Source organism: Taudactylus pleione, unplaced genomic scaffold, assembly GCF_031769625.1.
Source record: "Taudactylus pleione unplaced genomic scaffold, aTauple2 ptg001274l, whole genome shotgun sequence".
NCBI classification, from domain to species: domain Eukaryota; kingdom Metazoa; phylum Chordata; class Amphibia; order Anura; family Myobatrachidae; genus Taudactylus; species Taudactylus pleione.
Genome location: NW_028285674.1, coordinates 2,166,766 through 2,190,028, shown reverse-complemented (window position 1 = coordinate 2,190,028; position 23,263 = coordinate 2,166,766). Strand labels below are relative to the sequence as shown.

Here is a 23,263-nt window from a genome sequence, read left to right as displayed (position 1 = left end):
TACAGACGACACATGCTACAAACATTGCGACCAATCGTTGCGATGTTGATCCGATGATGAATCTTTGGACACAGCACTCAGATCTGCGATGCCGGCTGAAGGAGTCTATTTCCCTTTCAGATGCCTCCTGCAGGCATTAGCATATTAGTTGTACGGTATAGCACAGTCACTTCACTGTGGCTGTGCAATATCATATATATCTGAATCAGGTTCTATTGGAATGGTCTTTGACCTAGCCATTTGTATTGACCCTTATATGGGATGGATTTCCTCGAATACTTTTCAGCTATTATTTGAATCACTATTTACTTATTGTGTAATATATCCTTATTACTTTGCAACCTTCCATGACAACATCCGTTCTACCCACGCTGAAGTCTATCCGAATACCGATAAACAGAATAAACTTAAAGGAAAAGTGGCAGTTAGAGATGGAGAGCTGGGTTCTGGTTCTAGGGATTTATAACGTACAATTGGTATTATTCATAAAGCTCCATTGAACTTCGTGGCACGCAGTTGTTACATCTCAACTGTTCTTCCCTCCAGTTCATCCTCTACCCTTTAGATGTCCCACAAGGATCTGTACTGGACCATTTCCTCTTCTCACTGTACACTTGCTCCCTTGATAACTAATCAACTCCTCTCCTCTCTCAAGTGTACAGTTCTCTTGTATTGCCTCTTGTATGTCCAATGTTATCTAAAGCTAGCATGCTTAAAAAAATGTACTCATCTGCCCTCTCATTAAAGTCTTCAAACTTCCCATCTCTCTTATCTACTGACAGCAAGAGTTCTCCTTTGTCTCTCTTATTCACTACCTTGGTGTTACCCTTTATCCCACCCTCTCCTTCACTAACTATCTGTCTTTTCAACCTTTGAAACACTGCCAGGATTGGATTCTCCCCCATGACGCTACCAACACTTGTCCACTATCTCATTACCTCCTGCCTTTACTACTGCTTCCTTGCCCCGCCTGGCCTCCCTCTCGCCTGTATCTCCTAACTTCAAATCATTCTCAACATACCAGCAAGACTGGGCCTCCTGATTCAGACGCTCTTTGAGAGTGCTCACTCTGAATCAGGGCATCCCTGTTTTTTTTTTTTTTTTTTAAAGACGGCCTCCTGGACGCTCGCTAAGCTGTGGGTGACCACCCACAGCTTTAGCGAGCGGCCAGGTGATGGTCGCAATGGTCACAACCATCGCGACTATCGGGGCTTGCGACGAGACCCTTGTAGTAAGGTCTCATTCCCGCAAGCTCACCACTGACATCACTTGCGGAACGCCTCCGTTTGGCCAACCACCACCGCTGCCTGACTCCAAAACGGGGCAAGCTGTCAATCACAATCGACAGCTGCCCCGCTTTGGTGCGAGACCCGTAGCGACGGAGCGCCCGTCGCTGGCCGGGTCTCGCGAATGCGCACGTCGGAGCTGGCGTGCGCAGTGGGGGACCATCGACTAACTTGCGAGCGCTGTGTCTCAGTTCACCCTGTCTCCCTCTTTCCAGTCAGCCAATGACCAGCACTACAGAGCACTGGCCTGGTGCCATCCAAATTGGCAGCAGTTTTCCATAAACTGAAATTAGTTGTATTAAACTGCATACGATTTAGGGGTTTGAACGTCACCAGCAGTAACAATGTAACCATCCAAATTGCAGCACAATAAATGTAACTTTGGAGGGCAACACTGCCAGCATCTTTCGGAGATTTCAAACTTGCCAGATAAACTTTTCAGGCCAGTTACTGCAAAGTAGCATTACTACTGAAATGTGTAAAGGCTTTACTACTGGCACTATGAAATAGCCCCTTAAAATTTTAAATGTTAGCGTTAAACTGAAGACTTCACCCCAACAGTCAAGCCTTAGCCAATCTCTCCACAAGACTTCATGAACTGCTTGGGAAGGACCCTTACAAGATCTACTACCTGAAGTCACTAGTGAAGTATCAAACCTTATAAAAATTCATACCCTGCATATGTCCAAACTACCAGTGAGCGGACGGATGTTATGTATGAGCCACTACCAACTTCCATCTGCTCTGATCAGGTATGAAGACCTCTGAACCCTCTACCAGCGACTTCCTTGATTCAGCACCTCAGAGGGGAATGGTAGGCATTCTCCTCAACTCATTTCTATAAGTCAAGGGCAGAAAAAAAAAAAAAAACTTTAAAAAAAAAAAAAGTATTTTAATCTCTAATCTTCTTGTCGTAAGTGGGTGGGAGCTGATTTTGCAACACTGGTAGTGCTGCCCTGGGGATGTACAGATGTTTTTTTTTCCTTCTCTTTTTCATTCGAGTTCTCAATAGAGAGACTGAGGGAGACTGATACTTACATAGTGATCATTGATCGCTTTGGAGTACTGGTGAGCCGTGCACTCACATAAATGGATAAGTGAGCAGTACAGGTAATTATGTTACCTCTTTCCTACTTAATTGTCCATTACTATGATATCCATATGCGCAAGAACATTAAAATGGTGGTGGGCATAGCTATAGTCAGCCTGTAGGTCAATAGAATAGGCATGGCAATGTGCAGTTATACATATCCATACAAAATAAAAACAAATATTGGGAATTGCATACAGAACAACAATAGTTGGTCTAACTTACAAATACTGCTGAAGACCCATAACCAGTTAATTAATATACATAGCCTAATTAATCTTAAAAAGTTAATCATATAAAATAAACAATGAGTAATAAATTGTGTTAATTTGCATAAATGAGTACCTTCAGACCAATGTCTTATTCAAAGTCTTCAGACGTGACACTATTTATATTCTTTGACTTTCTGCATCAACCCAACTATTCTAGCACCCTGCACCTGTCACATTTAATGCAGTTCCTCTTTCCAGCCTGGGGTGTTGCTCTCTGCTCAGCAAAAAAATATGAGATATGGTAAGAACTTACCCTTGTTATCTCTATTTCTACGAAGTCCATAGGGTTCCACAGGATACCTTGGGGTATAGGTGTGACGTCAGTCGCAGGGCACCAAAGAGTTAAGCTTTCAGCCTCCCAGGATGCACTAGGTCCCCCTCCTATACCCCGCCCCCGGGCCAAGGCACCTCAGTTAGTTACCAAGCCATAGGCCGGAGGAGGAGAAGGAAGAGAGAGAACAAAGATCTGGACACCTACAAGAATCACATTCTCACCAGAGGGAGACGGAAAACCGGTGACCAGAGCAAAGCCCATCTGCAGCACAGGTGCGACAGGGCGGGAGTCCTGTGGAACCCTATGGACTTCGTAGAAATAGAGATAACAAGGGTAAGTTCTTACCATATCTCATATTTTCTACTTCAGGGTCCATAGGGTATCCACAGGATACCTTGGGGATGTCCCAAAGCAGTATCCTTTAAGGGTGGGGACGCTCCTGTGCAGAAAGGAGAATCCGCCGCCCGAAGGAAGCATCCTGAGAGGCGAAGGTGTCAAACCTGTAGTACCTCACGAAGGTATGGACAGAAGACCACGTAGCAGCCTTGCAGATCTGAACTGCCGAGGCACCACGTCGAGCTGCCCACGAAGGACCCACAGACCTAGTGGAATGAGCCTTCAGAGAAGGAGGGACCGGTAGGCCTTCATGAAGATAAGCTTCAGAAATAGCCATACGGATCCAGGCTGCCAAAGTTTGCTTTGAAGCAGGCCAACCCTTTTTACGGAAGCCATAGAGGACAAACAAAGCGTCCGACTTCCTAAACGAAGAAGTGCGGTCAACATAAGTCCTTAAGGCCCGCACAACATCCAAAGAGGCCTCACCCACGGAAAGACCCGGTGAGTTAAAGGCCGGAACAACTATTTCCTCGTTAACATGAAACTGGGAAACAACTTTGGGAAGAAACTCGGGCCGAGTGCGGAGCACTGCCCTGTTCCCATAAAAAACCAAGAAAGGGGGTCTACAAGAAAGAGCCCCTAACTCAGAAACACGTCTGGCCGAAGCAATGGCCAGAAGGAAAACAGTCTTAGCTGTTAGCCATTTAAGATCCACTGAGCCCAGTGGTTCAAACGGCGGTCCTTGGAGAGCCCTCAGGACCACAGCCAAATCCCAAGGCGCCACAGGTGGAACAAAGGGCGGCTGAATGCGGAGAACACCCTGCATAAAGGTGCGCACATCCGGGATTGTAGCAATCCTACGGTGAAACCAGACAGATAGGGCCGAAACCTGTACCTTCAAAGAAGCAAGGCGAAGCCCATGATCTAGTCCCGCTTGCAGGAAGGCGAGAATCCGAGACAGACGAAACTCCCGCGGTGCATAACCTCTAGGACGACACCACTGGAAGAACGTATGCCACACGTGATGGTATATCCTCGCGGAAGACGGTTTCCGAGCTCGTAACATGGTACGCACCACAGAGCTGGAAAACCCCCGGGACCTCAGCATGGCCGTCTCAACAGCCACGCCGTCAAAGACAGCCGAGTCAGGTCCGGGTGAAGGCAAGGACCCTGAGACAGAAGGTCCGGTCGTAGCGGCAACCGCAGAGGACTGTCCACGGACAGACCCTGAAGGTCTGAGAACCAGTGCCGTCTGGGCCACGCGGGAGCTATCAACAGGAGCGTCCCTCCTTCCTGTTTGAATTTCCGGATTACCCGTGGAAGAAGGGAGACCGGAGGGAACAGGTATGCGAACCGGAACGTCCACCGGACGGACAGAGCATCCACCAGAGACGCCCCTTCGTCTCTTGTGCGAGACCCGTACACCGGCAACTTGTTGTTGTGCCGGGACGCCATGAGGTCGATTTCTGGAAGACCCCACCTGTCCACCAGTAGTTGAAAAACGTCCGGGTGCAGGGACCATTCCCCCGGATGAACGTCCTGGCGACTTAGAAAGTCCGCCTCCCAATTGAGCACTCCCGGGATGAAGACCGCTGATATGGCCGGAAGATTGCGCTCCGCCCAAACCAGGATCCGAGAGACCTCTACGAGAGCCGCCCGACTGCGAGTTCCTCCTTGCCTGTTTATGTAGGCCACGGTGGTAGCGTTGTCCGACTGGACCTGCACCGGGCGACCCTGGAGAAACCGCTGTGCCTGCTGGAGAGCATTGAAGACCGCACGGAGTTCCAAGATATTTATTGGAAGCTCCGCTTCTGTCGGCGTCCACCTGTCCTGGAACAAGTGTGGACCCGAAACTGCTCCCCAGCCCCGAAGACTGGCGTCCGTTGTCAACAGGACCCAATTTGGAACCCAGAACGGACGTCCCTTGTTGAGGTGGGTCGTCTGTAACCACCACGTAAGGGACAGGCGAACCTCCTGGGTGAGCACAATCGTCTGGGACTTCAGAGACTGAGTCAGCCCGTTCCACTTGGACAGGATCAGGTGCTGCAGAGGTCTGGAGTGAAACTGGGCGTATTCCACCATGTCGAACACCGACACCATGGAGCCCAGTAACCTCATCGCCGAGTGTAAGGACACCCGGCGGCTGTGCAGGCAACTGCGCACCCTTGACTGTAAAGCAGAGATCTTGTCCTCCGTCACGAAGATCCTTTGCTGTCCCGAGTCCAATAAGGCTCCAAGATGCAGAATCCTCCGAGACGGGATTAGAGTGGACTTCTGCCAGTTGATTAGCCAGCCGTGCCGTTGCAGCAGTGCAATAGTCAGGTCCAAGTGGCGTAACAGGAGCTCTGGAGATCCTGCCACCAATAACAGGTCGTCCAAATACGGTAACATGCGGACTCCCTGCAGCCGCAGAGAAGCCGCCATGACCGCCATCACCTTGGTGAAAACACGTGGTGCTGTTGCCAGGCCAAAAGGTAACGCCCGAAACTGGAAGTGGTTGCTGCGGATTGCAAACCTGAGGAACTGTTGATGGCGCAAAAGAATAGGGACATGCAGGTAAGCGTCCTGTATGTCCAATGACACCAAGTAGTCCCCAGGTTCCAGCGCCAGAATGATGGACCGTAGGGTCTCCATCCGAAACTTCGGGACCCGCAAAGACTTGTTGAGTGCTTTGAGGTTGAGAATCGGACGATATGACCCATTGGGTTTCTGTACCAAAAATAGATTTGAATAGAAACCCTGGCCCCTCTGGGAGAATGGAAAAGGCACTATAACTCCAGCCTGGAGCATAGTGTGCAATACCTTCCACAGCTCCGTAGCCTTGTTCCGGTCTGATGGGAGACCCGTGGTGAAGAAGCGAGCCGGGGGTCTGTGCCGGAAGGAGAGGGCGTATCCGTGGGAAACCACCTCCAGAACCCAAGTGTCTGTCGTAGTGGTCGACCAACACTGGGCGAACTGTAGCAGGCGGCCTCCCACCCTGGGATCCCCCAAAGGGAGGCCCGGCCCGTCAGGCCGCAGGCTTGTCATCTGGCTTGGGGGCCGGACGTCTGGTACTCCATGCCTGCTTCCGGGGCTTGACCGATTTCTTAGGGCCAGCCTGTCGAGGAAACGACTGTGGTTTGGGCCTGCCCTGGGCCCTAGATGACCGAAAGGACGATGGTCCCGAACCAGAAGGAGCAGCGGCCGACGGGAGACAGGCAGATTTGGCTGCCGCCAGCGTGGCCACAATCTTATCCAGATCCGGACCGAAGAGAACTTCTCCGGTAAACGGCAACGCTTCCAGACCTTTCTTGGAATCTGCGTCCGCCTTCCAGGATCGCAGCCACAAGGTGCGACGAGCAGCTACCGCTGCTGAAGAAATTCTAGACACCAGAGTACTAATGTCTAGAGCCACCTCGTTGATGTAGGTGGCCGAATCATGGAGATTGCCAATCAACTCCGCCTGTTCAGCCGGACAGTCGGATTCAAAAGAAGCCTCTAATGAATCCGCCCAGCGCTCCATCGCTCTGGCAACCCAGCAAATGGCCATAGCCGGCCGTGCTGCCCCCCCTGCAAGGGAATAAGCGGACTTCAGGCAGATTTCTACCTTGCGGTCCGTAGCATCCTTAAGGGAGGACATGGATGGCATCGGCAATGTGGCACTACGGACAAGACGGGTCACGTGAGAATCCACCTGTGGAGGGGATTCCCACTTAGCAAAATAATTATCCGCGAACGGATAAGCCACCGCCAGGCGTCTCTGCGGCTGGTATCTTTTGCCAGGTTGTTTCCACGCCTCCTCTAAATGGTCCACCAACTGACCCGAAAGAGGAAAGACTGTAGCATCGCCCTTCACATCTTTGAAAAAGGCATACTTAGATTTAGCCGCTGGGGGAACTTCGTCCTCAATCACCAAGGCTGTGCGGACCGCCCGAATAAGTCCAGGAATATATACTTTGGACTTAGCATCAGCGTCCTTAGTATGGAGAGGTTCCTGATCGTAAGGATCCAGAATCTCCCCATCATCAGACGTCCCTTCGTCATCATAAGGAGCGGACAGAGACGCCACCGGCCTTTTATGAGGCCGCATCACAGACTCCCCTTGCAACACATCCGACAAGTGCTGTACAGAACTCGTCAGGGAGTTAACCCACGCTGGCTCCTGAGAACCCGGGAGCGGGGAAATAGGGAGACTGTGGGGTACCACCAATTGTCGTGGGAACCCCTGCATGGGTGACGACACCACAGACTGCTGGGACAAACCCATCGGAGTAAACGCGGGCTGCGGAGCTAACTGGCCCACTAAAGCTGTTAACGCCTGAGCGAAACAAGCTCAGGGCGGCTCCTGTACCGGTGCTGTAACCGTAATAGGCCGCGCCATGGACAAACACTGCCGGCAAAGGCCCTCCGCGCTACCCTCCCCCTCCGCTAACGGTACTTTGCACGTGGTACACTGTAGCCGGAGGGGAAAATCACTTTCAGACATGATGGCACCACGTATGTGACCTCTCTCACCAATTAAGTATTAAATAGGCGAGAGACCACCCTGCAGCACCGCACCGCAAGGGCTTTAGTAGAAGAACAGGGACAGTAATAAAGCTGACAGTTTAGAGAAGAAAAGTTACAGGCAGCGCTAGCACAGTCACATACAATGCAGAGAAATAACAATTCCTGCACTAACAGCGCTGATTACTCAACTACACAGACACAGGGCCTGGTAGGACACAGCGCTGCATACACAGACCTGAGCCACAGCGGAGGAGAGGTATGCAGGGGGACCCAGACCACGATGCTTCCGTCCAGCGCTTCCAGCAGCGTTCACCATGCGTTCTGGAGAAGATGGCCGCCGAGGAGCAGAGAGGAGGCTGGCCTGGGGGAGGAGCGCTGCCACAGGACCAGTCGGCAGCATGCAGAGAGGGCTGTGTGCAGCGGGGGAGGCGCCGGCTGTGAGACAGGGAAGGCGCGCTCCCCTGGCATGCATTTAACCCCTGGGACGCCGCAGCGCTACCGCTCTGCTGCGGTCCGCTGTCCCAGGGGGTAGTGGAAGCGCAGGTTGGTCGCCTGGCTCCACGCTGCAGCCAGTCCCCAGGGAGCCCCCTGCCTGGGGACTTAGGACCATGTGATCAGCGGGGACCCACCGCGGGACCCCGCTGCTTACCTCTGTCCCCCTTGAATCCGGCCATGGTCCGGAGCATCTGGGGTCACCGCTAGCTGTGACCCCAGACGCCCACCAGCATCCCCGGATCAGTACCGGCGTTCTGGTACCGGCGGGGTGTAGGGAAGACAGCATGGACGTCAGGACTGACTGTCCATGCTGTTCATCCAGATGTGCAGCCACAGCTGCATGAAGAAAAAGCTTCAGGGGCTCTTCTAGCCCCCACTCCAACAGGTGCACCCGACTCCGGCCGGGCACCAAACTAAACAGAGGTGCCTTGGCCCGGGGGCGGGGTATAGGAGGGGGACCTAGTGCATCCTGGGAGGCTGAAAGCTTAACTCTTTGGTGCCCTGCGACTGACGTCACACCTATACCCCAAGGTATCCTGTGGATACCCTATGGACCCTGAAGTAGAAAATGTATGTACAGATGTATGTCCAAAATGCAGATGATATCTGCTGCATTGCCCCGTTTTCTTTACAAAAACAGCCTGCATAGGTTTCTATGGGGGCTGCTAATAAGTCTAATTTACCAGGCTCCGGAATGTGAGGCTTGACCCCAGTAGCGAACGCCATCTTCAGGTGGCATTAGCCATTGTAGCTTATGAGGCACAAAATTTACCGGGAGAGGGATCAATAGGATCCCTCTCCCGGCAATGGCAGCTTGCGTCGTCTGAAGACCGCACATGCACAGTAGCGTGAATGGGTCCCAAACCTCGAAGTAAAGTGATTGCAGTAGCGTTCGCTTTACCTTTATATATCACTGGGATGGGCTACTGTCTGAGCCCCTGTCCCTGGAAGTGAATTTTGCCCCGATAATAAGTATGCCTCTAATAATAGGCAATGTTCTGCTTGCAGACTATGAGGCATATGTCTCGAAGCTTGAGGAGTGAGAAAATTTGGAGCTATAAATCACCAACCAATCAACTTCTAATTTACATTTTATAGGCTGTGTTTGAAAAATGACAGTTAGGAGATCATTGGTTAATACTTTTCTCTCACAATGTTATCTCTCATCAAGCTTTGATACATAGGCCCCTCAATCTATGTAGTTTATTTCACATATTTGAAAAAATTGCTGGAAAAGCTAATTAACCCACCTTATCCAACATGTAAGGTTTACTTTCCCATCACATTTCAGAGTCAACTGCTCAGGAGCTAGTAATCACTTACTAATATTACATCTACATTGTACACATATGCCCACAAGTCCATGTTATCTGCATTACGTTAAAGTAAGGGCTGCAGAAGGGTTAATTGATTTGGGAATCTGAGTAAAACAAATATCCGTTCATAGAAGTTTTAATATAGTATATATGTGAGCATGGCCTTCCCCCTTTCCCCTCCAACCAGGCCTGAACTACCCACACTGACAGCACCGTCCTCACCTGCACACCCACATTGGACTTCGCGACAGCCGTAAAAAAAAAGACGACGAGAGAGGAGTTTGCTGGTTGCTATGGCACATCACAAGCAGCATGAATACGGCCCATTCTCAGTTACAGCACAGTGATCCCGCCTCTTGGAGAAACGCGCTATATTGGTTGGCGCATGTTGACGGTGACTGATAGGTATGCTGACCTATGAGTGTCTAGTGTACAGGAAGGTGATAGGACAGGCTCGCTAAGACACGCCCACAGGAGGGCGGAAGCGTTGTGCGTGCAGCAAGGATTCAGCCAGGTTAGGGTAGATCTTAGGAAGGGTGAGTATAGATATTGTACTTTTGTGTACGTAGCTAGTTTTCTGAGTAGCTGGTTATCCATCCGGTATAGTAAAGACAAGATGCATATCATGTGTGTCACTCTATATGCTGTACTATGTCATTTGTGCTGTACGTTAGGCCATATAATGATTAAGCAGTGATCAGTGCATACACCTGGACATAAGATACACACTGTCCAGATTTTTTGATCTGGATGTGAAACGGGGCGATTTTTCAGCAAATTGCCAGCCCCAATATCAGTGCTACACATTATGCAATTTTTTATTAGAAGATACAGATTTTGCACCACACCACAATCATTTTGCATATGTATGCCCACAAGGAGGATAGTGACGGGAAAACATAGGAAATATCAGCAGATTATCTAAAATGCACGCACACTGCTCTATATCAGGAAATTAAGGCAGAGATTTTCGTTCTTGGCCTATCGATTGGATAACCAAAAGAAGGTGTTTGTGGACGTTTTTTAATCAATTTATAAGCGAAAGACTAAAACGATAATTCATACACACTATAAAGTAAATCAGGCCGCTCGCCCAATTATTGGAATATCAGTCCAATAATTGTATCATGTGTAGCTCCGCCTAAAAAGAAATGCATGTTGTTGTTTTTTTTTATGTATTCTGGTTTTAGAGGTTTGGTCTGTGGGTACCCCCTGGCAGCCCAATTGCATTATTTGTAGGGATGTGCAGGCTCGGATAGGTTCGAGTTTGCACGTGGAGTTCGGATTTTTCCCTCCAAAAAAACGGAACTCAGAACGAGGCAAAACGTCATCTTACATGGACGAACATCATCATTCCTGGACAAAAGACCAGGAATGATGATGTTCGTCCATGTAAGATGACGTTTTGCCTCGTTCTGAGTTCCGTTTTTTTGGAGGGAAAAATCCGAACTCCACGTGCAAACTCGAACCTATCCGAGCCTGCACATCCCTAATTATTTGTAACCCAAACATTTGCAATGCAATACATTTGTAATAAATATAATATAATTGCTACTATATATATTTATATACATATTTATTTCTCACGTATTACAATTTAAATTTATTTACAATTTTAAGATTAGAAATCATCAGTAAAAAGTTTAGTCCAGATATAGTATGCTTTCTTTTACAGGGTTAGACTTTTTATATTATTATCAGGGTCCTACTGTGATTCAGGGAGCTAGAGATCTGTACAATACTGCTTTCCTTATGCGTCTAATTATCACCTAGATGTCCCACCCCACCATTACAGAAAAATACTGTACCCTGGACAGGGCCGGATTTACCGCTAGGCATCCTAGGCGGACGCCTAGGGCCTGGCGGGTCCCAAGGGGCCATTGGCCGGGGCCCCCCCCGGAATCCGGACCTGGAGAGAGTCTGCATTTTAACTCCACCTCCTCCTTCCCTGTCCTGGTAAGAGCAGGGCTTTGGACGTGCTGCTGCTGTGTCTCCTCTTGCCAGCCGGTGCCAGCAGCAGCAGCAGCACCATGTCCAGAGCCCTGCTCCTACCAGGTGGAGGGAGGAGGAGGTGGAGTTTCAGAACAGGGCCAGTGAATGCTGGCTTCTGAAGTGATCGGAGGATAAGGAAGCCTCCGATCGCTTCAGAGCCAGCATTCCCAGAGATGCACTGCGCGGGTGACGTCATGACGTCACCCGCGACGTGAGGAGCCTGCGTGGCCGCGACTGCTGGATCAAGTCAGATCCAGTCAGCCCGGACGACGGCCGCGTGGAGTCAGGTAAGTAGGGGGCGGGGGGTGGGATACTACTACTACAGGGGAACTACACAGGGGCACTACTACAGGGGAACTACACGGGCACTACTACTACAGGAGAACTACACAGGGACACTACTACTACTTCAGGGGCACTACTAATACAGGGGAACTACACAGGGGCACTACTACTACTACAGGGGCACTACTAATCCAGGGGAACTACACAGGGGCACTACTACTACAGGGGAACTACACAGGGGCACTACTACTACAGGGGAACTACACGGTGGCACAACTACTAGTACAGGGGCACCACTAATACAGGGGCCTACAAAGGGGCACTACTACTGCAGGGACACTACTTTAAAGGGCAATACTACAGGGGCACTACTACTACTATAGGGGACCTACTTTAAAGGGCACTACTACTACAGGGACACTACTTTAAAGGGCACAACTACAGGGGCACTACTACTACTACTACAGGGGCAGTACTTTAAAGGGTACAACTACAGGGGCACTACTACTACTACTACAGGGGCACTACTACTACAGGGGCAGTACTTTAAAGGGCACAACTACAGGGGCACTACTTTATAGGGCACATCTACAGGGGTACTACTTTAAGGGGCACAACGACAGGGACACTACTTAAAAGGGGCACTTCATATGGGCACCACTACGGGGACACTGCATATGGGCTCAACTACAGGGGGCACTGCATATGGGCACAACTACAGGGGTCCCTTCATAAGGGGCGCTGCTACAGGGGGCATTGCATAAGGGGCCCTGCTTAATGGGCACTGCTACAGGGGGCTGTGATATGGGGGGAGGGTTAGGTTTAGGCTGCGGGGAGGGTTAGGGATAGGGTTAGGATACTTACCGGCAGGTATTGGTATCCTAACCTTGTCAGGATGCTGGCATCTGTATCCTGAGCGCCGGCATCCTGTACCCAAACCATACATACATATATACATACATACAATGTTTCAAGGCCGCAGCTGATCTTTTCTTAAGGGTGCTGTACAGGGGAATGAATCAGAAATTAAAATATAGTGCTTTGAAATGTTTGAGGGAGGGGGGCCCCAAAACTGGTATCTTGCCTAGGGTCCCATGAGATCTAAATCCGGCTCTGACCCTGGGGGTACTACAGCTACTTAAATAGGATACGCTGATAAGCACATGTGGACAGATTTAGTAAACGTCATATTTTCAAAACTGCTGATGATCGTCCAGTAAATTTGCTCCATGAACTCCCAGTACTGAAGGCTGATAAAGGCAAGTTCACTCCAAATATGACAAGCAGGATTCGATACATTTGTTATCAATGAAGTTTGCTCTGAATATGCGTTTTACAAGTCTATGTTTACTTACAATACTGTTATTCAATCTCTTTGAGTATTTAATCTATCATGTGAATTTCATACTAGTTTATACATGTTCAGTTATTATGGTATTATTTAAAATGAAGTTGATCAGAGTGATTATTTTGTTTATTGACAAGCTGATCTAAGTTTCAGTTGGGTAATAATATTTAGCGGTTTAATGTAGATAAAATATTAGTTTCAAATTCAAAAAATATATATTTTTCCCAGCATCATGTCCTTTTCACCACGGGGAATCTAATAACAATGGGCCTGATTCAGACCCGCTCACGAGCGCACAACGCTCGCAAGTGGGTCGATGGTGGGCCATTGCGAACACACGGCTGTCGATGTTTATCAACAGCTCGCCCCATTTTGTAGGCGGATAGGGGGGGTGACTGGAAAAACTGAGGCGTTCCCGAAGGAATGCCTGACGTTTGTGGGCGGCCCTATTGACATCACTTGTGATGTCAGTAGTGGACTTCCGGCTCTACTAGAGCTGGAAGTCCACTTGGCATTGCGAGTGCTGAGACCCTACCACAAGGGTCTCCTCGCAATGCTGATGGTCGCGCTAATCGCGACCATCGCCAGGCCAATCGGCTGCGCGAGCGGCCTGGAGGCCGGAATTTAAAAAAATAGGGACGCCCGGATTCAGAGCTATTTGCATGCGCCTCTGAAGCAGGCCCAATGTTCTTACATATATCAGACTCCTGTAGCACCAGATTGAACAGAAGTAGTACCTGTATTAGGTTTTCCCTAATACTACCTGATTATGCCTTAAAACTATTTGCCGCTTTATGTCGCCAAAATTATGCTGATGTATGCAAATCGCAAGCTGTTACATTTGGGCCATTTTATTTTGCAGGGTTTTTTTTGTATGTACCCTGACTTATTGCAATTAATGAGTGTGTCTAGTTATTTGATCATTTGCGTTATTATTGTGATTTTATATACTTCGTCCGTATAATTTTAACAGAACATATTTTGTACTTTGTTCATGCACTTTGTTTCTTCATGATTGCCTAAGCAGGATTTTTGGACAAAAGTTGAAAATTAATTAATAAGTTGTTTTTGTTTTACTGATTATACTTTGCCAAACCCACATCTGTAGACACAGATTTATTTATATAGGGATAATTGCAAAGACCAGTAAGTTGGGAATTCTCCTTTTAAAAAGTGCTTTGAAGAAAAATTAGATTAATTTGCTCAAAGAAAATGACTCAATACAAACTGTATACTCCAAAACTAAGTAATAAGTAGGGATGTGCAGGCTCGGATAGGTTCGAGTTTGCACGTGGAGTTCGTATTTTTCCCTCCAAAAAAACGGAACTCAGAAAGAGGCAAAACGTCATCTTGCACGGACGAACATCATCATTCCTGGACAAAAGTCTGTTTTTTTTGGAGGGAAAAATCCGAACTCCACGTGCAAACTCGAACCTATCCGAGCCTGCACATCCCTAGTAATAAGGTTCTTGCTTCTCTAGTGGACATCTTCCCATTAAATACCTAATACAGAATTGGTCAGGGGTATGTGTAATAAATATATATCTATGTATTGCTTTCTGTTATCTTATGCTGGCCATACACTAGTGCGATTTTGGGCCAATTGCCCGATTTGCGATGCGTCGTACGATGAATCGTGTAGTTTTTAAGGTAGGATCTGATCCAATGCGTGCTCCCGCAGCTCTTAAAACGTATTGTTTGATAAGATGTGCAGCTCATCATATCTATCGTGATCGTGTGCTGTGTATTTGCTCATGCGATGCATTGTGCATCCGGAAGGGTCTCATTTGTAAATAAAAAAAAAAAAAAAGACTGTTGCATGCACGGGGAGATCCGTGATGCATGCATCTGTCTGTAATAAAATAAACACAGATGCAGGGATGGTTCAGTGAGAACCAGCCGTGCATCTGTGTCAAAAAAGTTATCCAGTGCTGGTTGTGTACCATACGGGGGACAAACGACGTTGGGGTCCCCCGTATGTAAGCACATCCTGCACCGGCTAGTCAGAACCAGCCCTGATTGTTCTGGAAATACAGAAGGAAATAATGCATAGGGTCCCCCTGTATTTCCAGAACCAGCACCGGACTTTTTCTAGTGTGGGGCTGATGCCACAGCCAGGTCAGCCCTTTCACTGGGCCCCCAGCCGAAGCATCAACCCTGAGCGCTAGTTAGCCCAGGCTGGGGATCCTTGGGGAGCTGGGTACCCCCCCAATAAAGGCGTCCCCCCACCAGGGCACCCCAGGCCCAGGCTGATAGCCCGGGCTATCCCCAACACTCCTGGGGTAGTGGTGCCGGGTTGATAGTGTATAAGTGTAGTGTAAAAAATTAAATGAAAACATTGTCTTTACGAGTAGATCTGCAGGTCCCAGCAAGCCTCCCTCGCATGCTGGTACTTGGAGAATCAAAAGTACCAGCATGCGGGGCATTAAGGACCCGCTGGTACTTGTAGTTCACCTGTAAAGAATTGTTTAAATAAACACAATACACACACCATGACAGTATAGTTTTCATACATACATGCACACTCACACACACTCACCTACATTACCTGGAGTGGTCCTCTTCTCCTTGTAGGCATCCTTGGTCTTGGTAAAACAAAAAAAACGAGAAAATCCGACCCACGAAACAGGTACCAACCACGATGGTTGATACGTCCCGAATGAAGAGCTCAGATATGGCATTACCCTTTGTAGTGCTGTGTCTGAGCGTTCATTGGCTGAGAGGTTAGCCCCTCTAAGCCAATGAACGGCTCCCACCATTGACTACAATGGTGGGAACCGTTCATTGGCTGAGTAACAGAAGGCTATCCTCTCTCAGCTGAACGCTCAGCGGCGGGGTTTCCATAGTGAAATCCCTCTGCTAAGCTCTCATTTGGGAAGCTTAAGTACGTGGATCCGCGCTTTTCGCTTTTATATTTTGCCAAGTCCGGGGATGCCTACTTTGGACCAAAGAGGACTCTAACTTCGCATAGGTGACGGTGAGTATGGATATTTTTTCACAGGTACCCTATGGATATTCTACATGGACAAGGGGACCGATGGCTACAGGGATACATAGGTGAGTATGTGTACATGTGTGAGTGCATGTATGTTTAATAAACGTATACTTTTTACGGTGTCTGTGTCCTGTGTTTATTTTAATATTCCTTTTGCAGTGGAACTACAGGTACCAGCGGGCCCATAATGCCCCAAATGCTGGTACTTGTGGTTCTCCAAGTACCATCATGCGGGGGAGGCTTGCTGGGACCTGCAGTTCCACAGCAAAAGACAATGTTTTCAACTATTTGAAATGCCCTACACTACATAATCAACCCGGCACCTACCGATCTAGGGGTGCCGGGGATAGCCCCAGGCTATCAGCCTTTGCCTGGGGTGCCCTTTATTGGGGGGGTCCCCAGGGATCCCCGGTCTGGGCTGACTAGCGGTCAGGTTTGATGCTTCGGCTGGGTGGTCAGTGAAAGGGCTCCCCTAGCTGTGGCATCAGCGCCCAGCAAGAAAAAGTCAGGTGCTGGTTCTGGAAAATACAGCGGACCCTATACATTTTTCCACCTGTATTTCCAGAACCAGGACCGGATCAGAGCCCAGTGCTGGTTGCGCAGAATACGTGGGACCCCTACGTCGTTTGTCCCCTGTATTTTGACAACCAGGGCTGGTTTTGACTAGCCCGGTGCTGGTTGTGCTTACATATGGGGGACCCCTACGTCGTTTGTCCCCCGTATGATGCACAACCAGCACTGGGTCTCTATAAGCCCGACTCTGGTTGCTCTTTTTTTTTGGGGGGGGGGGGAGGGGCACGCTGTTTTTCTTATAAAACACCTTATTTACTTTTTTTCACAAATGCATGGATGGTTCTCACTGAACTATCCCTGCATCTGTGTATATTTTATTAAAGACAGATGCATGCATCACGGATCTCCCCGTGCGTGCATCAGTCTTTTTTTTTTATCAAATGACGCCGGTCGGACGCACGATGCATTGTACTTCAGATCGTATGAACATTGTGTATCAATTGTGCGGCCGGGACTGCCAGGGGGCTGCTGGGGTGTTCAAGGGAAATCGTAAGACGAATCTTATCTTATGCTGGTTGTTCTAGTGTATGGTAGTGTTTTTAGCTTTTTTTTTTCTTTCTATCCCATCAGATTACACTGAACCCATGAGGATGATTGAAAGTATAGATTCTGGAACCCCTGCATCCAGCCAGGATCTGTGGGCTGAGATTTGTCCTTGTGCTCCAGACATCCAAGTAATGAACCTGACTGAAACCTTTTCTGACTCTTTTCTGTGCCCTTCTAATGGAAGCAATCAGGACATTAGTGCATGTGAGGCTGAACATGACACACTTTGTTACTCCCAAAAACCTTGGGCTCCATTGCAAGATTCTGAAGTGTATTTAGCATCTTTAGGTAAGTAAACTTATTATCGTCTACCGATATACTATAGCCATTACTGTGATTACAGTATTCCATTAGCTAACATAGAAATATATTAACATTTTGAGGGTCTTCTTTTATTTTTTGGGATATTTGGGCTTATAAACCTGATTTTAGAGGTTGCCTTGACTTTTATCCCTAAATGACATTCATACTGTATTGCCTATGGAGGTTTCAGTGAATTCTGTTTTTGTTTTTTTTCTTTCTTTTGACTCCCAGCTGCTAACTGAGGGTTTTCAGTCACCTTAAGTGCTGATAAAGTGAAGTAAAATGCACCATTAATTAATAAAATGATTGAAAGTGAATTGCATTCTTTATAGCAGGCCTGGGCAATCTCATTGCTTCTAACCTTATAATTTACCATAATTGAACCAGCTTACTTTAAATATAGTTACTAATAAATTATGTCAGTTCAGTTAGAATCAATCACCTATCTGAATGCTATTGTACATAACTAGGGTTGATTAGCAACTATTGATGGTCTGATGGTGAGTGTTTCCACCATCAATGGGTACCCACCAAAAGTGAATATTAGTTGGTGCCCCAGATGGTTAGTACTGGCTGTGGGCGCTATCTGTGCATGAGTTAACCATTGATGGCTCAACCATCAATGGTTTCTAGCCAATGTTTAAAAACCATCGTCCAATGATGGCAGAGTCACCAATGGTCATCCCTAAACATAATTGAATGTTAGCCTCTCAAATATGTTCCCCAAGAACGTCAGAGCAAATAGGGGAAATGTACAAGGACAAGTTTAAAGTATTTGTTATTAAAGATTCCATCTATTGATAAAGCTGGCACCCTTGTTATACCCACCATATAAAAGCAGATATATCGCCTCTTGGCACTGAGGGCCTGATTCAGAGCTGCTCGTAAGCGGCCGCTCGTTCGCTCCGAGCGATGTTCGCACATATGCGCATGCATATGGGTTTTAGTACGCATGCGCGAACCAGTCATTGCGGTCGAAAATCGTGTGCTCGTAAAATAGCGAGTGCCTGCTAATTTGAGTGACAGGATGAGGCGTTTGTGGGTGGTAACAGGGGAAGGTGCTTGAAAACGGGGAGTGGACATCCGAACGCAGGCGTGCCAAACGGTCAAAACGGGCGTTTTAAGGGTGTGCATAATTAACAAAGCAGCGTCATCTACCACGTCACTTGGTTGTCTTTTAGCTTGAACTGCTCGCATGATTGCGGTAGGAAAATCCAGCCACAAGCACTGCGAGCAGTTCATACGCCTTTCGATGTACTCGATTAATCAAATAAATAGCGGAGATGACGTATGATGCGAGCGGCCAGGGGGCGTCTTTTTCTAAATAGTGAGCGCATGTTTCGTTCGCTCATTCAGACATAGAGGCGTCAACAGACCGCAAAGAGCGAGCGCTTCATTTAAATAGCCAGCCCCTTTTTCTGAACGAGCGTCCGCAAATAGCGTCCGGCTCTGAATCAGGCCCTGAGAAGCTGTGTATTATTTGGAAATTATTTCATGTCTGAACAAGAGGAAGACAAGTAGAACTTACATGTATATTTATTAAATGTAGTACTGCAATACTCTCAAGACTCACTACTTCATCAAAGCCTTCCAGCTCTCATTCCAACTTGCTACTACATGTTCCTTCCTTACTGTCTACCCCATCTGTGTCACGCCTGTTTGTCTGTCTCACCCCTTTAGAATGTAAGCTATTACGAGCAGGGCCCTCTACCCTCTTGTACTTCATTTTACTTTACTTTCATCTACTCCTTACTCCCCACTAGGACACCTAACACTTGGTTGCTTATGCTCTGTTGCTTGGGTGTTATAGTCGTTAATGTAGCAATGTATATTATCCATGTCCTTGCCCTGTATTGTATTGTACGGTAAGTCTTTAGTCACGTATTTGTTTATGTACTTTGTAAGGCGCTGCGGAACACTTGTGGCGCCAAATAAAAAAACGATAATAATATGGCTAACGTCAGACACATAGCAAAGTAAAAAATATTCACTCTATGGGGTCTATTTACTAAAGTGAGAGTTTATAGAAGTGGAGATGTTGCCCATAGCAACCAATCGTCATATATTTGTTGTAATGCCAGTCTTTCATTTACAGTTAGTTTGTCTTCCTGAAATTTGGGTAATTTGATGAACAAGTCATCTAGATCTTTAGATACCAGATCTAGAAATACCTCCAGTTAAGGTATTTCTAGATCTGGTATCTAAAGATCTAGATGACTTGTTCATCAAATTACCCAAATTTCAGGAAGACAATCTAACTGTAAATGAAAGAATGGAATTACAACAAATATCTGAATGGAATGACGTAATTGTTAAGCCCTCTGATAAGGGGGGTAATATTGTATTGTGGCCTCGTACAATGTATTTGGAAGAATTTAGGAAACAGCTGGGAGACAAACAATGTTATAAAACATTAAAATTCAATCCTACTGTGGATTATCAACAAATGTACACAGATTTGATCACTAAAGCGTACTCTGAAGGAGTGATTAATAAAAAAGATTTTGATTTCCTCAAAACAGATAATCCCAAAGTACCAACGTTATACTTGATTCCGAAAATTCACAAAAATGATACCATCCCTCCAGGTAGATCTAGAGGGCCAAATGTAATAGGGTTTCAGTTTTGGTAAATTGCGAGTTTGGTACTAAACTCGCAATTTTTCACAACTCTCCAGTGTAATAGGGTGTCTGTTCACTAAAAAGCGCATTTTTTAGAGTTATTAAAATTCCCCATTCTCAAACTCGCATCCAGATGTTTTCACATTGAAAACAATCACCTCGCCCAATGTAATAGGGTGTCAGTTTCAGACTCGCAAAAAAAAGATAACCAAAAGTCTCCAAATAATAGACCTGCTTCAGGCTAGCGAGTACATCCTGAGCAGGTAATTTTAACACAGAAACATGCACATATCCATGAGATATGTACATGTTTCTGTGTGTACTTATGTAAAAGGTTTTTAAATAAAAAAAAATGACGTGCACCCCCTCCCCAAAAGTCTTACCAGCCCCGGGCTTTATAAAGTCTGTTCTGGTTCTAAAAATACAGGGGCCAAAATGCGTAGGGGGCCCCTGCATATTAAGAACCAGCACAGGGCTTTGTTGAGCTGGTCCTGGTTCTGGAAAATCAGGGGACAAAACGAGTAGGGGTCCCCTGAAAGTTCCAGAACCAGCACCAAACTCTTTCTAGCGGGGGATAATGCCACAGCCAGGGAAAACCTTTCACCGGTTTCCCCGGCCAAAGCATTATCCCTGACTGCTAGTCAGCCCAGGCCGGGGATCCCTGGGGAGTTGGGGACCCCCCCAATAAAGGGGCCCCCCTCTCCAGGGCACCCCAGGCCTAGAGTGATAGCCCGGGGCTATCCCTGGCACCCTAGGGCGGTGGGTGCCAGGTTGATAGTGTTAGTGTTGTGTGTTAAATTAAGGGTTAAATATTGTCTTTAGTTGTAGAACCACAAGTACCAGCAAGCCTCCTCCGCATGCTGGTATTTGGAGAACCACAAATACCAGCATGCGGGGCATTACGGGCCCGCTGGCACTTGTAGTTCCACAGCTAAAGAAATACATAAATAAACAAACACACCGTGAATGTAAAATTTTAATAAAACATACATGCACACTCACACATACTCACCTAGTATCTGAAGTAATCCATAGGGGTACCCGAAAAAAAATCCATACTCGCCTCTCCTATGCGTCGATTGCGTCCTCTTGTCCAAGTAGGCAATCCAGGGGTTAAAACTACAAACCCGAAAAAAACCCGATCCATGCCGGACACAGCAAAGGTATGTGTGTACACATGCCTTTGCTCCGCGTCAATGACCGGGGCACACGTGTGCCCCGTCATTGTAGGGGCCGCCAGCCAATCAGGGAGCATCTCCGTCGGAGCAGCTCCCGGATTGGCTGAATGCGGTCAGCCTGTGTCTCCCATAGACTTCTATGGTGAGAATTCCCCATTGAAGTCTATGCAGGGAGCCGCTACATCGTAATCGCAAGCTTAATTGAGGTTAATCTTGTTACATCAATGATACAATGTCGCGACATTGTATCAGTGATGTAACCGCAAGATTAACCTGAGATAACCTTGCGGCTACGATGTAGCGGTTCCCACCATAGACTTCAATGGGGATTTCTCACCATAGAAGTGTATGTGAGACACAGGCTGGCCGCCTTCAGCTAATCAGGGAGCTGCTCCAACGGAGATGCTCCCTGATTGGCTGGCGGCCTCTTCAATGACGGGGCACACATGTGCCAGGTCATTTACGTGGAGCAAAGGTATGTGTACACACATGCCTTTGCTCGGTATGGCATGGCTCGTTTTTTTTCGCGTGGATTTGTTTTTTTAACCCCTGGAATGCTTACTTGGACAAGTGGACGCGATCTACGCATAGGAGAGATGAGTATGGATTTTTTTTTCAGGTACACCCCTATGGATTACTTCGGATACTAGGTGAGTATGTGTGAGTGTGCATGTATGTTTTTTTGAAATTTTACATTCACGGTGTGTGTTTGTTTATTTACATACATATTTCTTTAGTTGTGGAACTACAAGTGCCAGAGGGCCCATAATGCCCCGCATGCTGGTATTTGTGGTTCTCCAAATACCAGCATGCAGGGGAGGCTTGCTGGTACTTGTGGTTCTACAACTAAAGACAATATGGAAGCTTTAATTTTACGCTTTACACTATCAACCCAACACCCACCGCCCTAGGGTTCCGGGGATAGCCCCGGGCTATCAGTCTTGGCCTCTGGTGCCCTGGAGACCCCAACTCCCCAGGGATCCCCGGCCTGGACTGACTAGCGGTCAGGGATAATGCTTTGGCCGGGGAAACCGGTGAAAGGTTTCCCTGGCTGTGGCATTATCCCCCGCTAGAAAGAGTTTGGTGTTGGTTTTAGAATTTTCAGGGGACCCCTACTCGTTTTGTCCCCTGATTTTCCAGAACCAGGACCAGCTCAACAAAGCTCTGTGTTGGTTCTTAATATGCAGGCGCCCCCTACGCATTTTGGCCCCTGTAGTTTTAGAACCAGAACAGGCTTTATAAAGCCCGGGGCTGGTTATGCCTTTGGGGAGGGGGTGCACATTTCTTTTTTTTTTTTTTTTTTTTTTTAAACACACACAGAAGCCATCACGGATCTCACTGATCTGTGATGGCTTCTCTAAAACTCGCACCTTTTAATGCTACTTGCATTAAAAGGTGTCAGTTTACATAGTCCTAAACTCCCAAATGCAGTAGCCTTGAGCTGAAAAGTTCCCAGGCTATTGAATTTGCGAGTTTCAGTACAAACTCTCACTTTTTAAAAGTGCGAGTTTGTACTGTTACTAAAACTTACTACCTATTACATTTGGCCCATAGTCTCAGGAATGGGTAGCTTGACTGAAAAGCAAGCATATATGTGGATCAATTTTTGCGCCATTTTGTATTATCTTTGTACTCATATGTAAGGGACACGATGGATGTCCTTAACAAATTACAGGACTTAACGGTCAACCCTGGAACCTTATTGGCAACTTATGACGTGGAAAGTCTATATACCAGCATTAAGCACACTAGAGGAATTTATGCAGTTAAATATTTTCTGGATATGGGCAGATGCCATGAGAAGAACTCTTTCTTACTGTCACTGTTAGAATTCATACTTACCAAAAATTATTTCACATGCGATG

At 47.3% G+C, this 23,263-nt stretch overlaps 2 protein-coding genes across 5 annotated transcripts in view; one reads left to right on the top strand and one right to left on the bottom strand.

The window, feature by feature from the left end:
- The window catches only part of LOC148443424 (protein-L-isoaspartate(D-aspartate) O-methyltransferase-like), a 69,696-nt gene extending 59,760 nt beyond the window's left edge, over nt 1-9,936 (bottom strand). For both annotated transcript variants that reach the window (XM_088462844.1, XM_088462843.1), the window contains exon 1: nt 9,780-9,936. Coding sequence is in view for 1 of the 2 variants with exons in the window: in XM_088462843.1 (XP_088318969.1) it covers nt 9,780-9,871 (92 nt within the window). In the remaining variant the exon portion in view is untranslated. The remainder of the gene's footprint in view (nt 1-9,779) is intronic.
- A 54-nt stretch (nt 9,937-9,990) lies between these two features.
- LOC148443423 (coiled-coil domain-containing protein 32-like) overlaps nt 9,991-23,263 on the top strand; it is an 80,111-nt gene continuing 66,838 nt past the window's right edge. For 2 of the 3 annotated variants that reach the window (XM_088462845.1, XM_088462847.1), the window contains exons 1-2: nt 9,991-10,093; nt 17,321-17,584. In XM_088462845.1, the coding sequence (XP_088318971.1) occupies nt 17,335-17,584 (250 nt within the window). In that variant the 5' untranslated portion in view covers nt 9,991-10,093; nt 17,321-17,334. Of the gene's footprint in view, nt 10,094-10,132; nt 10,185-17,320; nt 17,585-23,263 lie in introns of those variants that run through there. The other variant, XM_088462846.1, reaches the window with a different exon arrangement.